The sequence below is a fragment of the Malaya genurostris genome, chromosome 2 (genome assembly GCF_030247185.1).
Source record: "Malaya genurostris strain Urasoe2022 chromosome 2, Malgen_1.1, whole genome shotgun sequence".
Lineage (NCBI taxonomy): Eukaryota > Metazoa > Arthropoda > Insecta > Diptera > Culicidae > Malaya > Malaya genurostris.
The window spans coordinates 239,246,527-239,265,765 of record NC_080571.1 but is presented as its reverse complement, the minus strand read 5'-3'; the positions used below and the strand labels follow the sequence as shown (position 1 = coordinate 239,265,765).

Here is a 19,239-nt window from a genome sequence, read left to right as displayed (position 1 = left end):
TTTCCTCAATTTTCACTCATGAAATAAAAAGGTATATATTTTTTGCAAATACTGTCTTTAAACGATCTTACACGCTAGCTGAGTTCGAAAAGATTCTAAAACTTAACCGACTTTCCATTGACACGAAATCTGATACTTCCTTATGATACATCAAATTATCCGGTAGTGTTGTCTCAAGTGCGAGAATCTCAAAAACTGTAAGAACTTTTGAAATTTAGCCCGATATATACATATAAATGAGACAATCTGTCTTCAATATCTAACAAAATAAGTGTAGATTCGTGTCGATTGACTAAATCGTGTTCGTGTCAACGGACTCTGAGAACATGTTTTCGAGAATTGGTTCAGGTGCTTCAAAGAAATAAACGGTATAATAAAAGATAGGGGAGTTGTCATCGTTTACCGCAGTATTATGAAAAGATGAGATGAAGTGTAACATAATTCGTGCAAGAACCAAAATTATCTTTGAATAACATTAAAAACATTTAACCGAAATTCAATTTTACCAAAAATAAAGGGATCTTTTAATTTTTCAAGTGCCAATGATTGAAACTACAAATTTCATACATTAAACAATAGAAGTTGTTTTTATTAAATTCAGACAGATTCTGTTTACATTAAAAGCAATGTTACAATGTTTATGTTACACTGATTATATACTTTTTTCGTTAGCTTTGATTTGAGTAGCAAATGCTTTCATGAGTTAATATCACAGTCACGAAACATAAAATAAGAAATTTAAGTACTAATATACAGGCGAATTCTAGTTTTCAAGCAAAAGCTTTTAAAAATGAAAAATTTTGCCTCCAGCGCGTCTACCATGCTGAATAATTCGGCTTGCAAAGTTGGCCGAATGTAGCGAATTATGAATCGAATCATCCATAATCTCCAGCTGCAGGTGGTGGAATTTAGCACCGTATCATCGTGGGAAGTTAGAATGGCGGTTCGGATACGTTTTTCGGCGATGGTTGTCATAGTTTCGAAGCAAACAAGAAAGAAAAGAAATGCCAAATAGATAAATAAAAGAAACACATCGCATAGGACACTGTATTTGGGGCAAATATTCACTCGTTTCATGATTGATTGGTATCTAAGGGCTAATATTCTCAAATCATGTACACTCGTGGAAACACCACTTCTATTTCAACATTATCAACATCGTGAAACATAATCGATTCTTGTAACTCTGTTCAGTAGAACTCTCATTTATGACACCGCAATAGTCTAAAAACCTAATATGGTACATTTGATTAAAACCTAGCCTCTCTGAGGAAAAATTTTCATGTTTTTTTAGCGAACGTATTCCATTTTTCACTGCTTTTTTTGAATATTTATTAACGCGTGCTTTCTATGAAAACTGACAGAAAAAAACTTAACAATTAAGTACTAAAACTAATTATAAATTATAAATCATTGTTGTGTATCATCACAGATTCTGCCAATATTCATTTTCGTTCAAATCAAGAGGTTGTTTTCAATTAAAATATTTTTAATTGGACGTTTCACATAACCTAAAATCCAGCCAGCTATGCTTTGGACATAAACTTAAGAGTTTGTGAAATTAATTTAACTAGCGTTCAACCGCTCAGGCAAACATGCTTCGATGAATCCGTTATGCATATTGGCACTTTTTTACCTATACATCTAAGAAATAGATGGCGATACAGTTTGTGCCCCGAATCAAGATACCAGTTCAGAAAGTGTCGATTTTTTATAAGAACACAAAGTCTAGGTATGACATTTATTTGTGGAATTCGAACATTCTGTGTTTCAACCGATATCTTAGCGTATATTGACACTAAGAATCGTTCCAGATCGAGTCTCGAACACACGACACATGGTCAGGGCCGCCGGGCTTGGGGGGATTTGAACAAGCAAAGAGAAAAAAGGTTCGAAGATATGATTTAATTATGAGCAATAAGAAATATTTCTAAATCTTCGAATTTCCGGACACTCTGAAAAAGTCCTGCCCCGGGGGAATTCCCCCTTTCTCCCTCCCTTCTCGGCGGCCCTGTACATGGTGAATTATGCATTGAACCACCAATCCGGGAATGTTGATCATGTAGACATTGCGAATTAAGGTCCGGGATGTATCAATATTGAACTCATTTTCGAAATTATTATTCTCTTGATTCGAATTCTGGTTAACGAAACTACAATCATGCTTCCCTTCTAAGTAAAATTAGAACTCTAAAATATTCACAAAAATGGCATTTTTGAATATTTCTTACAATCTTACTATCCTCAACGAATTTGCCAACTAAGATTATACAGTAATCTCCCATAAAATTGTTACAACTAAGTTAGGGTCAATCTGGTTTCTATTTAAAATATCGAATTAAAATCATCAAATTGATCATAGAGCAGTTCTTCAGAAAACGAGATTAATTTTTGGACTACATTTGAAAAGTCCAATTGAATTTCTTACGAGCACAGGAAACTGACCTTTTGACCTCTTCCCTCCTATTTCCAAAGGAAAAAATACATAACAAGAAACAACGCGAATAAAGATAACATCAAACATAATTTAACTAAAGTTTTTTTTTTGTTTGGTATAGTACATAGAGATTGATAGAACATTTCGATAACAATCAGAAAACGTCAGTTGATAGAATGCATGGAAGAAGTTTATCTTTCCTCTGGGGAGAACAAAGAGGTCGTTTGATATGATACAAAGTACGGGTAACCTATCAAAACGAGTTGTATAGCAATTTCACATAATTTTCAATTTTTAATGCTCTAGATACTATATTCAATACATATCTTCTCATCAGTGTTTCGTTTAGCACCACTGAATAGGTCAACTTAAGTTGCACAGTCTGTATCGTAATTCCATTTTTTTGTGTTTCCAGAGATTGTTCAAATCGCACCTGAATGGTACGAATCAACTTAAAATATTCTAATTTTAGTGTAATTCAATAGGATATTGGCTAGAATATATACAATTTGGTGGACACAACAGAATATGATTTACTCGATTTCTGTTATTTTCTTAATCTTCTAACAAAACAACCATGGATACTATTTTCTCATTTTAGGCTGAAATCCAAATAAAAACGAAAAGAGTAATAAATAGATCATGTGTTTGATAACAAAATAACCAAAATCAAAAACCATGCAACAAACAAAACCAACAAAAACTCTAATTTAACATGTTGTCGAAATTATAAGGTTACTTAAACAAAATAAAACAACGGATACATTTTGATATTTTAGAAAATCGTGCAATGTCCATATTCTATCCTGACAAAAAAAACACAAAGCCTAACCTCTAAACGTGACACAAAGGATGGTTATTAGACCTAAACATCTCTGAAGTTGAAAGAACGTAATTCATGCTCGATTTGACCACTACCTGTAGCTATGGCAAACGCTTAAACGCTGCTCTAGGTTATACGTGGCGATGGAATGCAATTAGTGAAAGTAAATATACGCAATTTCTCTACCGTAGATCGACTAGAAAATTATTTATCCTACCGTTGTTAGTATGATCCTGATTTTTAAGTGAAAGGTGTACATTCGAGCGACCGTTACCGTTAGTACCAATGACCCAAAAAAATATCTCTCAATATAATTGATTATTCTTGATGTAATGACCATGCAGTTATGTATGACCTAATTCAGTCACGGTTCTTGTAGCTCGCAAAAATCGTACGATCGTCAGAGACGAGACGTATACTTACACGATTGATCGAATTTCGTCGAATGGTGCCATCACCTCGCGAAGCACGATCGTCGTCATCGATACACAAATCCGAGTCCGAATCCGCACGCCTCGTTGGGCCCTCCTGGAATAAGAACATTATTTAGCTATCATAGATCGACAGTGCCTGCAGTCCTATGAAGCATACCTGTGTCAATTGCTCGGTCGTGGTTAGTAACCTAGCAATCGGACTGAGGCATACCGGGAGTGTTTCCAATAGTGTTGGACGGGAATGAGTCAACAGCGGTTTCATATATCTGCAATTTTAAACCAGAATTTATAACTGTTTTTCTTTACCAATCAAAAAACACCTACCTCGTGTCAAAATTGCCCCAAACACGAGCAAGCACAGCTTTCTCGTTTCCTCTTCTAGTTCCTCCAGGAGTAGTCACTCCTTCGCTGTCTTGGTTCTCGAGATCCTGCAATTGAGGAGAATCATTTTTATAATTCATATTTTCATCAGAATTATTAAAAACCATTTATGTTGATGTAACATGAAGAAGAGCAATATAAAAAATAGGCCTCTACTGCCGTTCTTCGCATAATTGTCCCATATCCTATCGGATTTCCTATGTATTTGGGACAGTTAGACTTAGAAACGGCAGTCTACTGCTAACATATAATTTTATCGAATTGTAGATACTAGATCTGGTGTACTACTTTAACTTCCTACCAAAAGGTCCACTAAACATAAATATGTTTTAATCTCAGTACAAAAACAACTAAATTGGATCTTAGTTGGATAGATCAAGTTTGAAAAAGAAACTTTCGGTCAGTTTTCGAATCTTTGAATTGAATGTCTTGTTATACGGAGTTGGAATAAAAAAACGAGTTTCAGAGGAGCCAAAACCCAGTTGATTTTACGGGATTGATTACTATATTATTTTTTCATTTTTCTTTAGTTTCATTAAAACCAAAAGAACGGAAAAATTTCTTGAAAATGTATAGAAACAAAAAACCATCTCCCCGAGTATCAATCAATTTAATCCTCTTAATAGCTAGTAGAGTGTGTAACCACGCCACCATCGAGGAACTGTGATTACTTACAAACCCAAACAGTTTCACAGTTTCCGCCACAAGAATGGAGTTTTGGTAGTGTGAAATTTATCGACCTTTAATGTCCCATACAAACAGATTTTCATATTTTGCTCTTTGTGCTGTGCTGAGTGAGAGTGATGTCTAGTTCGAGACGGGATCTTGTTCGTCAGAAATCTGTACAAAATGAACAGGAATTTCTTTCATTGATTTTCATTTTTTCGGAACTAAAAAGTTGATTCACTGTAGTATTTCAATTTTATTACAATTCATCATTATTTCATTAGGATTTATTACTCCTGAACAATTCTATTTTGAGTATAACATATTATGTTTTGAACTTGAAAGTTCAATCGAGGATAGGTTAAGTGAAATTAATACTTTTCACTGCGACTATTTCAGATCCATCACTAATCCCAGAACATAAGATTTTTCCTCTTTTATCTGGAGAGGCGAAAGATCACAAAGAATCTACAATAGGAAAATATACATCACTATTTTCCCAGGAGAAATAAATGGCTGGTGGATAATGTCAGAGACGTATCCGGATTGGCGTCAGTGAAGAGTGTATTATGAACATTCCTTTTGAATCGATTCGTAGGTCCTAAGATGGACCGAATTGTCGAACTGCTTTGATGTTAAACAATGTGGAGAGTTTTTTATGAATCAGCATTCATAGTCGTGATAGTCGGAGTTGGTTATTAAATGATTAAAAATTGATTATTAAAATGCATTTCGTTTACTTAAATTTAGCTATTCTAAAGGAAAAATCACACACTTTATCTGTTTATGGCTTTCCCATATAGAAATGTTATACAATCACGAATGAACACCGAGTTGTGAATCGAGGACCATTCGAATCAGTTCATCGAGTACTGTTCGTGTATATTTCCTCGTCGATGACTGAATCGATTTTCACAGACTTAGATTCAAATGAAAAGCCCTCAGACCACATCGAATCTCATCTGACTTCCTGTTCTGGAGTTACATGGTGTTAGAGTACAAATTACGATAACCCGTGTTTCCTGAAACCACCTTTACGCGGTTAATTTGCTTAAAAATTTCTCTGATTTGAGATCTTGTTAGCAGATGGTCATATAATCTCACTTTTGTTAAACCTGTTCTCAGTTTCCGATTCCGGAAGTACCGGAAATAGTGGTCAAAAACATAAAAATGGAAACTCACTGACCATTACCGGTCCTCGGATTTCGGTTCCGGAAGTACCGGAAATAGTGATCAAAACCACCAATGTCTTTGATACGGCTTAACCAAGTTTCACAAACTTAGATTCAAGTTAAACGTCTTATGATCTAATACAAAATTCCTATATTTTACCCTAAAAACCAACAATGTGTTAACTTTTATTTGGGCTAAATGAATTAAAGAAATTCAAAAAATGATTTATTGCTAATATTTCACTTGAGCTTTTAGTAGAATAACTTCACAAGAATGAAATTTCGTTTCACTATAAAATAAAAATATAATTCTTGTAAGGCTGAAACATTCACTCAGAAATTTAAAGCTTAGATTCCGACGTTACAGATGGATTTCAGACAAGTTTTCACCGCTGCACGGGATAATTGGACAATGCAAAGCAAGGAATTTGCAGTTGCGGACTCAAAACCTTCGAGATCTACGAGACATAGAACGAGATGACGAGACGAAAACTGATGATGTTAAATAAATCTTCTAGTGTGACTAACGATTATCGAAGTTATTCAAACCTCTGTCCTTTGTTTCGAGAAAGGTGATGAACAGGAAGAAAGATAAATACTACTCTACTCTAATCTCTCAGTCGTAGGCCACGCGGGTCTCAGCTGTATACAGGAGGCGTCGCCATTCAACTCGATTCATGGCTGTTCGCCGCCAGCCTCGGTTGCTACGAAAGGTCCGTAACTTGATCGGTCTCAACTTGATCGATCCATCTTGCCGCATGCTATGCGCCTCTTCTTCTTATACCGGTCGGACAATTTTTTTTTAAAGATATTTTTTATTCAGGCCTATTTGCGTACAAGCTTTACGTGGCCGAATTAGCCGATTTTTTAAATAAAGAATTTTTGAAGGGGATCTCGTTGTCACTCTTTTTCTAGGAGGAGAAGAGCTTCCATTTCCCTCCTGTGGGGGTTGAGGGGCACTTTGTTCGTGACTCGTCTCGTCACCCATTGCCGCATCGGTGGTGTTGGATTCCGTCTTCTTTTCGTTTTCCTTGTTGTTCGCAATCTTGAGCTCGTTGATAGCTGCTGTAGATGCGCCTTGTTGTACATTGGCTGCAGTTGCTGGTTGGTTTCATGGTAAAACGGGAGTACTGCGCTTATTAGTTTCCGTAGTTGAACGGTTAACCTTGTCTTTGGTTGAAGATGTTCTTTTCGCAGTTTCAGTGCAAGGTTTACCGTAGTGTGCCGGTTGTTCACAAAACTGACATGTAACCAGCTGATTTTCATAGGTAATCAGCGTTTTACACGGATGTGTCCCACCTTGACCACAAATGATGTAAGATGGAATTGCCTTACATAGCTGCATACGTACCACTCGCACGCCATTCCGGATGCCGGGGAAAAAATTCCGCCATACTTCCCTTTCGATGGAAAGGATTTCACCGTACTGCGACATATTGTCCCGAACGAACTTATCGCTGGCCTGCGGGGGAAGATCATGCACGCGTACTTCTATGGCATTGTCCACCATGTGCACAGGGATTTTGTATTTAATGTTGTCACACTCAACGCTGTGCACCTCTTTGTTAACCGAAGCGAATGCAATTACATCGCTTTCACGTTTAAACATAATGTACACACAGTTAGACGCCTTGTTAAATTGAAACTCACTTACATTGTTAGCGTCTAGATGCAACAGAACAACAGAAACAAGGACAATACAGTGCAGTGAACAATAGAGTGTACGGAATGGTTAAATACGATTTAACAAAGCCTGAAACTTGGCCTACAAGACCAAATTCAATTTGTATAAAGCGTTGCGAAGTTAGACCAGCAGCAAATGAAATTGAAATCTTACTTAAAGAACGAAAGTAAGATTTCAATTTCATTTGCTGCTGGTCTAACTTTGCGACGCTTTATACAAATTGAATTTGGTCTTGTAGGCCAAGTTTCAGGCTTTGTTAAATCGTATTTAACCATTCCGTACACTCTATTGTTCACTGCACTGTATTGTCTTTGTTTCTGTTGTTTCGACCGTGAACGATTTCCGACTGTGTCGGGTGAGATGCGAGCACGAACTGAGGTCGGTCGGACCATTGTTAAGGACCATTTTAAACGGGTTGTTTTTCGACATTCTAGCAGCGTCTTCCATCCGAACTCCGCCATAGATAGTTCGCAACGCCTTCCGATCGAAAACACCCCGTGAACGTTGATCTTCCTCAAGCATTGTTCAGGACTCGTGCCCCTAGAGGATAACCGGTCTAATCATTTTTGTAAACGCGATTTCCTGACAGGATGCATCTCTGAATTTCTCTACTGGTTTTAATATCGGCAGTCACCAGTGAATCCAAGTATACGAACTCGTCGACGATTTCGATTTTATCACCGCCAATCAGAACTCGTAATCTGTGGCCAATATTAACCCCTACCTTTCATGTACTCTGTTTTTGACACATTGATGTCTAGTCCGATCCGCCGTTTCGGTTTTTAGTTCGATGTACGATTTTCCATCTTCTCAAAGTTCCGTGCTATAATGTCAATATAATCAACAAAACCAAGTAGCCGAACGGACAAAAATACTAACGGCATTATTGTTCTTCAGTTTTCCAATGTCTTCGATTATCTCAGATGGATCAATTTTTTGTCGTAGAACTGATTGTCACATCTGGTTTTGAGATATTTTCCCATCATTTTACTGCGAAAAAATGTAACAGTTGTATAATAGTTTCAAGAAATATGTGATAAGATTCACTCATTCAGCCAAAGGCGTACCGTGTAGAATTTATTTCCAAGGAACGCCACCTCATTCAGCTTGTTTAGGACTGTTCCAATCTGCATACTGGTTTCTTATAAAGGATATTTCTTGCGGTTGACGATAGTTCGAAAATATTATGGGAAAAAATTAGTGATTATTCTAAATTTTATCGTTTACGTTGAAGTTCTTTCGTTACAAAATAATGTTTATGTTGTATGTAAGAGACTTTCCTGTGCGATTTTCCTTTTGGACTTTGTTATGCTGATTTCCGAAATTTTGCGATTTTTTATGCAGATTTCTGAAATTATGCTGATTTCCAAGATTTCGTGTTTTTCTGCGACTATATTTCATTCGTTTTTCTTTTCATTTTTTAAGCGTTACGTATCTCCTACACGAAAAAAACGAAAACATTCGCGCCGATGTAGTTTTATATGTGGTTTTTATGCGATTTGCGTTTCGATTTCCCAATATTGTGTTTTGACAGGATAGTAGTTCAGCTAAACGGTGTCACGATCATAATTTAGTCAAACTTTTCAAAACGTCAAACCATGTTTTCTTTTTAAAGTTCAATTCATACAGAATAAAGAAAAAATATTCACTGATGCTAGTTTAGCGAATGCGAATTGTGGGGACTTTCGTTTACGCAACAGATGATATTGCTGGCACTCCTGCTCATAAATTCTCTGGTCGATGGTTTCGATCACGATACAAATTTCGCTTTTAAGCTTCAGCAACAGTTTTGCTGCCATACGAGATATTTCTTTGCGAACTTCAACATCTTAATGTGTTTGCCACCTTTTTCCTTTTCCGTTGAATATTCCTGTTTAGGAAACTGAGCCTCACAATCAAATTTCGTTAGCATCTTTATGTACAGCTCATGTGGTAGTACTATGGTCGAATTGTGTTGCTCAGAGATGGCATTTCACCAGAGTGATACACGCTGGCGTCAGATTCTTGTCCACATCGAGGATGCAAAAAACGAAGCATCGCACAAAGAGGAAAGCGCAGTGGTTAAAGCAGCTGGCGCGAGTGAAATACATTCTCTTCGCATGAATCGCTCTCACGCGCTCTCGTCTAAATACACCCAAGTGACCACTGGCGCGTGATGGTGAGCGAACACTTATGTGAACTTCAATTAATAGAGAGTAGATCTGGCCTTGCTATGAAAAATTTGCAAGGAAAACCGAAAATTTTACGATAAATTGTTTTATTTTTCTGATTTTGCGTGTCCACGCTTCTTCTACGCAAACCATACACCAGAGTGCTCACCGATGTGTACATCTCTGTGAAAGTATCTGCATCCACCTCAGAGAATTTATTAGCTAATGCTCTAGCACTTAGGTGCGATTCAGTGGAGGAGGTAAAAGGAAATAAACAAACGCACTCATGATGCGTGCACACTTTATACAACAGTGGTGTATATATGTGAAAGAGAAGAGCTCTCGTTGAAGTTGTCAATGCAAGGGGAGAAATTTTGCTTGCTCTTCGTCACACAGAGGAGATGGACATCTCTGGTGTTGCTTATCGTAACGATTTAAAGACACCTCTTTCTTATACGTCAACAGCTAATTTTCTAGCTTCAAGTTTGGGGGGAAATCTTCGTATTCCAAAAAATGGGTCTTTATTCGTCCAATTCAAAGTACAAAGTGAAAATTATATATTCCTGTTTCTACCTTGTTGTTACCGTTGCTATAGCTATGGTAACTCCAAGTGGTCAACATTCCTCCTTCGATATTTCCAGAATACCAGAAAAGGTTCAAGTCTTGATGGCATTTTGATCATACATTTCGTTCGGCTTGTACATGGTTCCTGATTAGTATCTGACTGAACAATCGGCTGTTTCGTTTTGTTCAGATTTGAACCAGAAGCTCCTAAATCAGGCTGAACTGAATCATCGGGATTCGGTTCATCTATGAATTCAGGATTTTTTTCAGGTTCTTGAGGCACTGGAATCGGGGTAATTGCAATCCAAACTCATCGACGAAATTTTCTTGCTCTTCTTGCTCACTATAGCGATGCTTAATTTGATTTGCATGTGATCTGATGAGTTTCCTTCTCCCATACCAGTCTTTCAGAACAACGTTAAAGTTTACTTCGTCGATAGCTTCAATGATAACCCCAGGAGCCCATTTCCATTTTGAGTTACTTTGGTAGACCTTCGCATAAACTTTGTTACCTGTTTGTAAGGTCCGAAGTATTGCACCATGCCTGCGGTACTTCGGTCTATTGTAAGTGTACTAACAAAAGATTGTTTGGATACATTGTTTAATTTACTTATCGTCTTACTTTGAATCTTCTAGTCATAAAGGGTAGTAAATAGCACACTATCATTTTATATAAGTATCTTATTTAATGCTAACACAATATTCTGTTCGTCATAGATGATTCAGCTCGAAACGGCCGAAGGCCGCGAGTGCGCCGTCGGAAGCGCCGGTCACTGCGGGAGGGCAGTCACCTCGGTCTAGTGGCGGACGTTTGCCCGGATTACCCAAGTCTAATGAGGCATAGCCGCATTAGACCTTTCAAAATAGCAGAACAAATTCTATTCAAAGCAGCGTGTTGATCTGTTATGCCAAACGATCACTATGCCAAATAACTATTATGCCAAATAACCATTATGCCAAACTGCATTATACCAATAGCAATATTCTAGCGACTAATGCCTTCTGGTATATGGTTTTCTGGACTTTGGTATATTCTGGGAATTTTTTTCTGGATTTTATTACTTTCTAGAGTTTGTATTTCTGGAGATTAGTGCTTTCTGGGCAATGAATTTCTGGGAAAAAAGCTTCAGTTTTTTATGTTCTGGAGAATAGTTCTCGGGGAAATGTTATAGAATCAATTTGCACAACTTAAATGCAAATGTTAAAATGAAACAGTAGGCATGATAATAAAACTATTAAACGAACGACGTGAAGGTTTTTGGCTTCAATTTTAATGCACGTCGAAAAAAATGCGTTAAGATGAAGTTGACCAATTTTTGCTCGTAACACTCTTCTATTTGAGCTGCGCTTAACAAGCAAAACAGTTATTGAACAGTTATTTTTCAAGTTAGTAAAACTTACGTGAACGCAATAAAGGTTAATGATTAGTACAATTATCAAAAAATTGCAATTTTCAACACTCCAGTGTGGAATATTAAAAAATTAACAATTGTTGCCATAGAAAACGAAACATTAAAATGCGTCACTGTTGCATTAGTTTGCTGACCTAAATAAAACAAGAAATTCATAAGCTAGTGGTTCTAATCACATGACACTACTATCGACTTCATTCTAAAAATAAGATGAATTTAAAAGGCTAGTTTCTAATTATTTTCCTTACCAATGAACTGGTCCTTCTATTGACCTGCAGCTGACTCAAATTTAGGCCCACGTCGAGAGACTGAATAACATAGTCAATAGAACATTGGAGCAATTTTGTTTTTTCGAAAACACAGACGCAGTACACAAAGGATGATGGGTGACGAGATTTTTTTCGGGTTAACGAGAATGCGTGCAAAAAAAATAGAATGGAAGAACATCTTTTAAACATCGTGGTATGCGTACAAATTTAGTAGAAATAGGTAAAGTGTGCACAAGTGAAAAGCAGAAAGTAAAGCATATCACTCGTAGTAGTCATGCAAAGGATTTCGGTAGAAAAAATTCGTTCGGTCACAATTAGAGCGATTATAACCATGTGAGATTAGTATGTTCGGGATATTGGTGAATAGATTAGCCTTAAGATATAACCGATAGGTGACATAGAAAACATACCCCGGTTGTGTTCTCCATTGAATTGTAGACCTTTTAGGATTGAAATTAGCGTGGATATTTGATTTCAGAAGTGCAATTTAAGGGGCGTCAGAATAAAAAACGTGAAAAGATATACAAAATTTAGTGGTTAATAATAAACATAGCAAATAACGTTATGTGCATGAGGTATAAAATACTTGAAACATTATTCAAACTTACGCTTCTGACACCTTGATACGGTAAAGCCTCTGTTTCGTCATCAACACCGATTCTAGACAGTAAAAAAAAGTTTATTACAAAAACGATATTTCTTTGAACTGTGTAACAAGCTTACGGTATTTTTAACCAGTTTAGCAGGAAATTCGCTGCACCTCCCTGAATTATAACGGTGGCAATGACAATTAGTGAAGTCGTTGTTAGCATAGCTTGACGTGCGTCGGATACAGTATTTCTAATTGCTAGAGCAAATGACATAGCCCCTCTAAGACCTAAAATAGATGTAAATGATATAGAGTGTAACCAATGTTATCAAGATAAGAAGAAGTATCACAACTTTTCAAAGACTTGGAACGAACTCAGCCTATTTGGTTTTGATGACGTTGTTTGTCGTTTGTATGTATGAAAGTGAATAGAGTATACGCACTATTCAAGTTTTATTTTTTTTGTAAACAAATATAAATCAGATATTTGCAGTATTTAAGCGGAAAAATAGAATGAAAAAATGAATGAATGACTCACAGAAAAGATGTTCACGTCCGACGCTCTAGCTACTGCGATTTTTGCCTTTCTCATAGATGGAAAGGTCCTGCGGTCCCATACGGTCCCGATCAAACAAACCGATTTCGGTTATTCTTTTAAGAATCGAAGCAAACTATTTTGAAGAATACCACAGTATTATAAATGATAGTATGATTTATATGAGAAAGGCATCATTACACCACTAGGTGGATTAAACCAGGTTTTCTTCTAAAAACTCGATGAAATTTGTGTAAAAAAAAACATCCCAGAGTCCGGATTCGAGCCTACATTGCTATCCAATCCGTGCATGAGTGTTTTCGTTTTTTTTCCTTTCTGTGAGTTTCTATTCATTCATTTGTTCACACTATATTTCGCTTTATATAGTTATGGCGGCGTCACGTCAAAATACCGATAAATATAAAATATTATAGATATGTTTTTATATGTACAAACCAGCAAAGAAAAGCATATGTTGAAAATTCCATGAAATCTTTGGTTTCCTAGCAATGTTAAGTAATGCCGAAAGAGGATAGATATTCACAGCTCGGCCTATAGCTGCACATATCTGAAATCAAAGAAAAATTTCTGATTGACATGACATGACATTCACATGACTTAGCTATACTTACGAAACCTGTAAAAATGAACAGAGGATCAAAATGGTGCTTGGGGAAAGTGAACATCGATACACCGATATATGAGAATATGAAATTCTCTGCGAGGAAATTTAACAATTCAAAAATCTGTTTTGTTCGAGTCCGTGAATCATCCGACAGATTGTTGTACGTATAGTGAGCTTGGCAAATACCACAAAATAGTACAGCAACCACGCCTGTTGATGAAACTCTTGTTGTTGACAGGAAAAATCTAGCTACAGTAACTCAAAACATACCTGTCAGCTCAGCTGCTTCTGCTATTAGAAAAGTACTGTACGACATCAGTACGAAAAGTGCCGATTCAAGTAATGGGAAATCACGAATATGGGTAAATTTGGTCATGAGTGCCGTAATACAACCCATCGATGCTCCAATCAGAAGCGAGAAGAAAAATACACTAAAGAAATCTCCCAGCGATCTGAGAAACGCATGACCCTCAAAGTCACCGGTACTTGAGTAGTGTTCGCCGTAGTTTTGAATTGCGCTGAAACAAATTTCAATTGGAATTTTTTATATTACATCATAATAATACTCAACAAATATATTGGACCACTTACCCGCTAAGTACAAGCGAAACTGCATCATTCAAAACACTTTCGCCAAACACCAAGGCATACAGATTAACATCGACATTCAAATCGCTAAATATTGCTAGTATTGTCAGTGGATCAGTCGGTGAGATAAGTGCTCCAAAATAGAGCATATCGAGAAATGTGAAACTGGCGCTCAACTTTGGCATCATCTGGGCGAATCCATACATTAACGCGCCGATTAAAAATGCAGACAGGGTCGTCCCAATTATAGCGAATGTTAATATAGCTCCCAGGTTGCGGAAAAAATATTTCTGTGGAGCACTTTAGGATTAGTACCATAGAAACAAAAATGACAAAAAAAGCTCTTACTAACCCTTTTAAGACTGTATCCTGCATGAAAGATGATCGGGGGCAAGATAATGTTGAAGAAGATTTCTGGATCGAAGGTCGCTTTCAAATCTATTTCATTCTCCTCTAGCTTGGCAACTTCACCTCGGAAACTGTACGAATAACTTTTATTTGTGCGAACCGGTGAGTCGATATCATACGGAAGTTTTCCGGGAAACGTCAGCCATAGTGTATCTGGTGGAAGGCTTTGATTGTATTTGACATCTGGCTCAGGTTCCACAACCACGTGCGTTATTGGTGTTGTAGTGCCCGCATAACGTATAATGGCCCCCACGATGAGACCTAAAAATAATCGCAAAGCTATTATTTTGTACAATATATTACAAATTAAATTATTCCGCAAATTTTGATTATTAAGAATCGATCATCTCTTGTTCCTATAGCATTTTACCTATCAAAAAACCCCATTGAAATCATACAACAGTCACTACTTTGTAAAACCGCATTGTCATTCAACCACCCTAAAGCGTTGACGTCTTTAGTAAAATGACGAGAAATATTCTTGTTGTTAGTGCGACAAATAGCTTAGGGCTTACATGATTACACGATAACAAATCATTTAAATTGTATTATAATTGTTAGCTCTGCTCTAAATTTATCCATATTGCGTTTCATCAATATTATGCCAAAGGAACGCTTTTTGCAAGCCAAATATACTATCTACATCGTTTTGGAACTATGAAAATCATGACAAGTATTTTATTCGGTATCAGTATTACTATGCTGATATTCTTCCAGAATTGGCTGCTTTTTAAAAAAAATCCTATCTGCAATAATGTTTTAATTGCACACTGAAATGAAAATCTTATTTATATTCATTAGATTTGTCATATGAATCATATGCAGAATATAATTCATAGAAATTATATGGAAACTTATAATCTTTATTTAATGTGTACGTCAAATCTAAATGGACGTTATCATAATGAAAGTTATGAAAATATCCCATATAATTTATATGGAAATCCAATGAAAGTCGTGAATAGTTGTGTCCTCGATATTCATCAACTGCTCCAGACCATTTCTACAGGAGGTTCCGCATCTCAATGTAATTTTAAATTGCTGACAAGACAGCTCATCCAACTTCGTTCAAGGATATGCGTTAACGGACCATGAAATATATATCCGGTACATTTCATTACTCTATCTGTCTAGTAAGATTCATTTTTTTTATTTTCAGTCTCGGGATCTCACTTCTCTTTCGCAAATATCATGAGGTGCTCCCTTACCGAATGGAATATTAGTAAAGCTTGAATCCTCAACGAAAAGTAGTTCTGCTATTATCTGCTTATCAATTATCTGCTATTCGTATGACCTCCATTGAAAGTTATATATATATATAGATATATATATATATATATATATATATATATATATATATATATATATATATATATATATATATATATATATATATATATATATATATATATATATATATATATATATATATATATATATATATATATATATATATGAATAAATAAATTTTATAAAACTAGTCATATGGTATATATGAACCTATCTAAATAAATTCGAAGTGAATATAATATGCGCTTCATAAATTGTTTCAATGTATGTTGTACGGATATCTAGTAATGGTTATAAGACGCGCCAATAAATTTGACTCAGACTGGAAATTTCATTCGTTATATGGAAATCCTGTAAAAATAACGTTAAGAAGAGTTTTATGTTTCATAAGATTATCTCATATATTTGACATGATGTTGAACACATCTTGTAACTATTATTGGAAATGCTAATAGTGCAAAATCATTAGAATATCATATAATGTGAAAAAGAAAATTTAGCTCAGTGCAGCTCAAAATTTGATGTTTCGGATTACGCATGGGACGCAATGTAGAGCGAAGTCAAGGTACTACATTCCTATGCGGAAATTAACCATCTGTTTCAACAGAACTCGCATTTGATTCCTAAGCATACAGGATAATTACATGGCTAATACTATGATCCTAGTGACACAAAGAAGGCTTCCCGAGCGTATGCCATCTTTATTGCGTATGCCATCCTTCCTATCGAATATATCTACCACTTGTACTCTAATGGACTCATTAATTATCACTTTCATATTCATCGATAACATTCTCTACCAAATCGTCAAAATGACATCTTTTTTATTGATTTTTCTATTAACAATTATGTCAATAGCTATAGAACATTGGACAGCTTAGTCTAATGGGGATTTATCAATACAGATTCGTCACACAATGAAAGATTATAGACGGCTGACTCACCGTAAATGACGGCTAGTCCAGTTTCGTGAAGCCATGAAACCCGACGATGTTTGAAGAGCCAAATGGTGAGCACGGTCAACGTTAATAGAAACGTGTACAATAGCAAGTTTAGGCTATCAATCTGGTGCATCTTATTAGCCTTCGCATCCAATTCAATATCCGTTGATTCTCCATTGCAGCAGTTATGATCTAACAGGGCAACCAAGCAAACTAAAATAAAATATGCACTAAACTCGGAACCAACACGTCGTGGTTTCGTCCTAAACTCAATCATTCCGACTACCGTGCAGTTCTACTTTCTGCGATTCGCGTGAGCGAACGCAAAAAAACTTTTCCGAAGCTCTTTTTCGAAATTTTAATGATCACTCAGAACTACAAAAGCGATTAATCCGATTTTTACAATCCGAGATCAAGTATCAATTTGCACAATTTTCAATGTTTATTTTTTTGACGTTTTCTTCTTCACAAAAAATGAGCGATAACAATATTTAGAACCAAATTTAGAACATGAGCTTTACAAGGTAACACAAAAATTGTACTAAATGTTCGTACGTGAGCTCCCGCATCTACACGCATGGCTTCGGAATGAATTCAAAATAAAAGTCAAAGTTTTCATTTAGAATTCCACACACCAACAAATCTCCTATTGATAAAATCGGCAAAATTAGCTCTTGCATCGTTCTCTGGTCAAGTTGTAAAAAGATAAAATGTAATTCCAGTAGAAAGATAAAATGTATTCCAGTAGAAAGTTCCACAAACTGGGCTGAAACCTTAGCGGCCCTTACAAAAAACAGAATTATTGGCAATGCAAGAAGTATTCCCGAATAAAAAATATTGTAGAAAAACAATACGATTTGTTTTTTTTTTCCATAAATACGTTTATTTCTTAAGGCAGTTTACATAAGTTTTTCTTCGCCGTAGCATCACTTTTACATAATATTCTTATCCTAATTTAATTCTAACATAGTCACAACGTTTTGAATTTATTAAAACATATTCTCTTATAGCTTAAATATCATCTTAGGTAACTCGTCATTAATTATGATATCTACTCGGAAATATTATTTGAACCAAACGATTAACTTCTATAAATTATAAAATAAGCTGTTATTTTCAGACATTTTGTTGATAATTTCATAAACTGTTTCGAGTTTGTTTGTATCATTACATAATTTTTAATACGATTTGTTGTTACAAAACCTTCCACAATTTTTCTTTGATCATTGAAAAATATTTAATGTATTGTTATACCAAAGATAAACTCAAGATTACAATGTCCCATATGATTCATTGAAAAATGTTGGGTCAGTAATCGTGAACCAGTTGGTTCAGTAATAATGTGATTTTATTGACCCTTCGTTAATAAGCGTCGACTGGTTCCATGGAATGCCATGGAAACAATACAAGTTAGAAAGAAAACGAACATATGTTTACATTCAGCACAAAATTATTTCTTGCCACAACTGACTTTAATGCTTCATGGGATGAGACAATAACAAACTAAATAAATTATAGGCAATGGTTCTAAGTAGTTTTTACTTTCTTATTGTAAGAATCACTGGATATAAGGAAAAATTGCTCAATATCGTTTATACTGTAACTTGATATTTTTCCAAACATAAACAATCATTGTCATAGATACGACGCATCTAACGATAAGACGCTTGTTGTTTTGCTTCAAAAGACTGAAACTGACAGTGAACCGAGCTCATCGAGGGGTCCTATTCAAATGATACATAAGAAATCGCATACTACTCTATCTTGAGTTAATCTTTGGTTATACACTATTCAATTAATTGCGAACATGCTTTTTACAATAGAATGTTAAGTACCGTAACAATTCAAACCATAAAATTTTCTTATGCATGTTTTCTTGGAAAACAATCAAATGTATAGTTTGCATATTGTTTGAAACACCATGTGTACAATAAATTCAATTGTAAATCGTAGAAACAATATATTGAATCGTTGGAAATGAAAAAAAAATCTTGTCAACATACAATAAAATGAAATGATACCCATAAATCTAACTGTGAAACAAGTGTTTATGCTGTATAATCAATGGGTTATTTTTTTACGCTTTGACTAGGATATTGAGAATATTTGAGAGTTTTTGTTAGTTCTCTTTTACAGACAGTGGAAACTATCAATTAAAGTGGTTTTGCATTGAGTGTAAAGTGTATCAGTAATTTTTCGAGAAGCGACATCACCATGTCCAGTCCACATTAAAACAATAAGTTAATCGACATGGACCCTGAAATGCATTCA

The 19,239-nt window shown here is 35.6% G+C and overlaps 1 protein-coding gene across 5 annotated transcripts; it reads right to left on the bottom strand.

Moving 5' to 3' along the window:
• Window positions 1-601: 601 nt before the first annotated feature.
• LOC131428285 (sodium/hydrogen exchanger 7) lies at window positions 602-17,425 on the bottom strand. 5 transcript variants are annotated; one of them, XM_058592107.1, is made up of 14 exons: window positions 16,972-17,425; window positions 14,682-14,998; window positions 14,333-14,619; window positions 14,012-14,259; window positions 13,749-13,951; window positions 13,573-13,684; window positions 12,716-12,869; window positions 12,601-12,652; window positions 12,403-12,432; window positions 11,972-12,031; window positions 4,019-4,122; window positions 3,852-3,960; window positions 3,684-3,788; window positions 602-892 (listed from the first exon to the last, which is right to left on the bottom strand). In XM_058592107.1, the coding sequence occupies exons 1-14, from the start codon at window positions 17,243-17,245 to the stop codon at window positions 785-787; spliced, it is 2,163 nt and encodes a 720-aa protein (XP_058448090.1). In that variant the 5' UTR covers window positions 17,246-17,425; the 3' UTR covers window positions 602-784. The 5 variants fall into 5 exon arrangements, with proteins under 5 accessions (XP_058448090.1, XP_058448092.1, XP_058448091.1 ...); XM_058592110.1 differs by lacking the exon at window positions 602-892 and adding an exon at window positions 1,034-3,039; XM_058592109.1 differs by lacking the exon at window positions 11,972-12,031.
• Window positions 17,426-19,239: the final 1,814 nt, after the last annotated feature.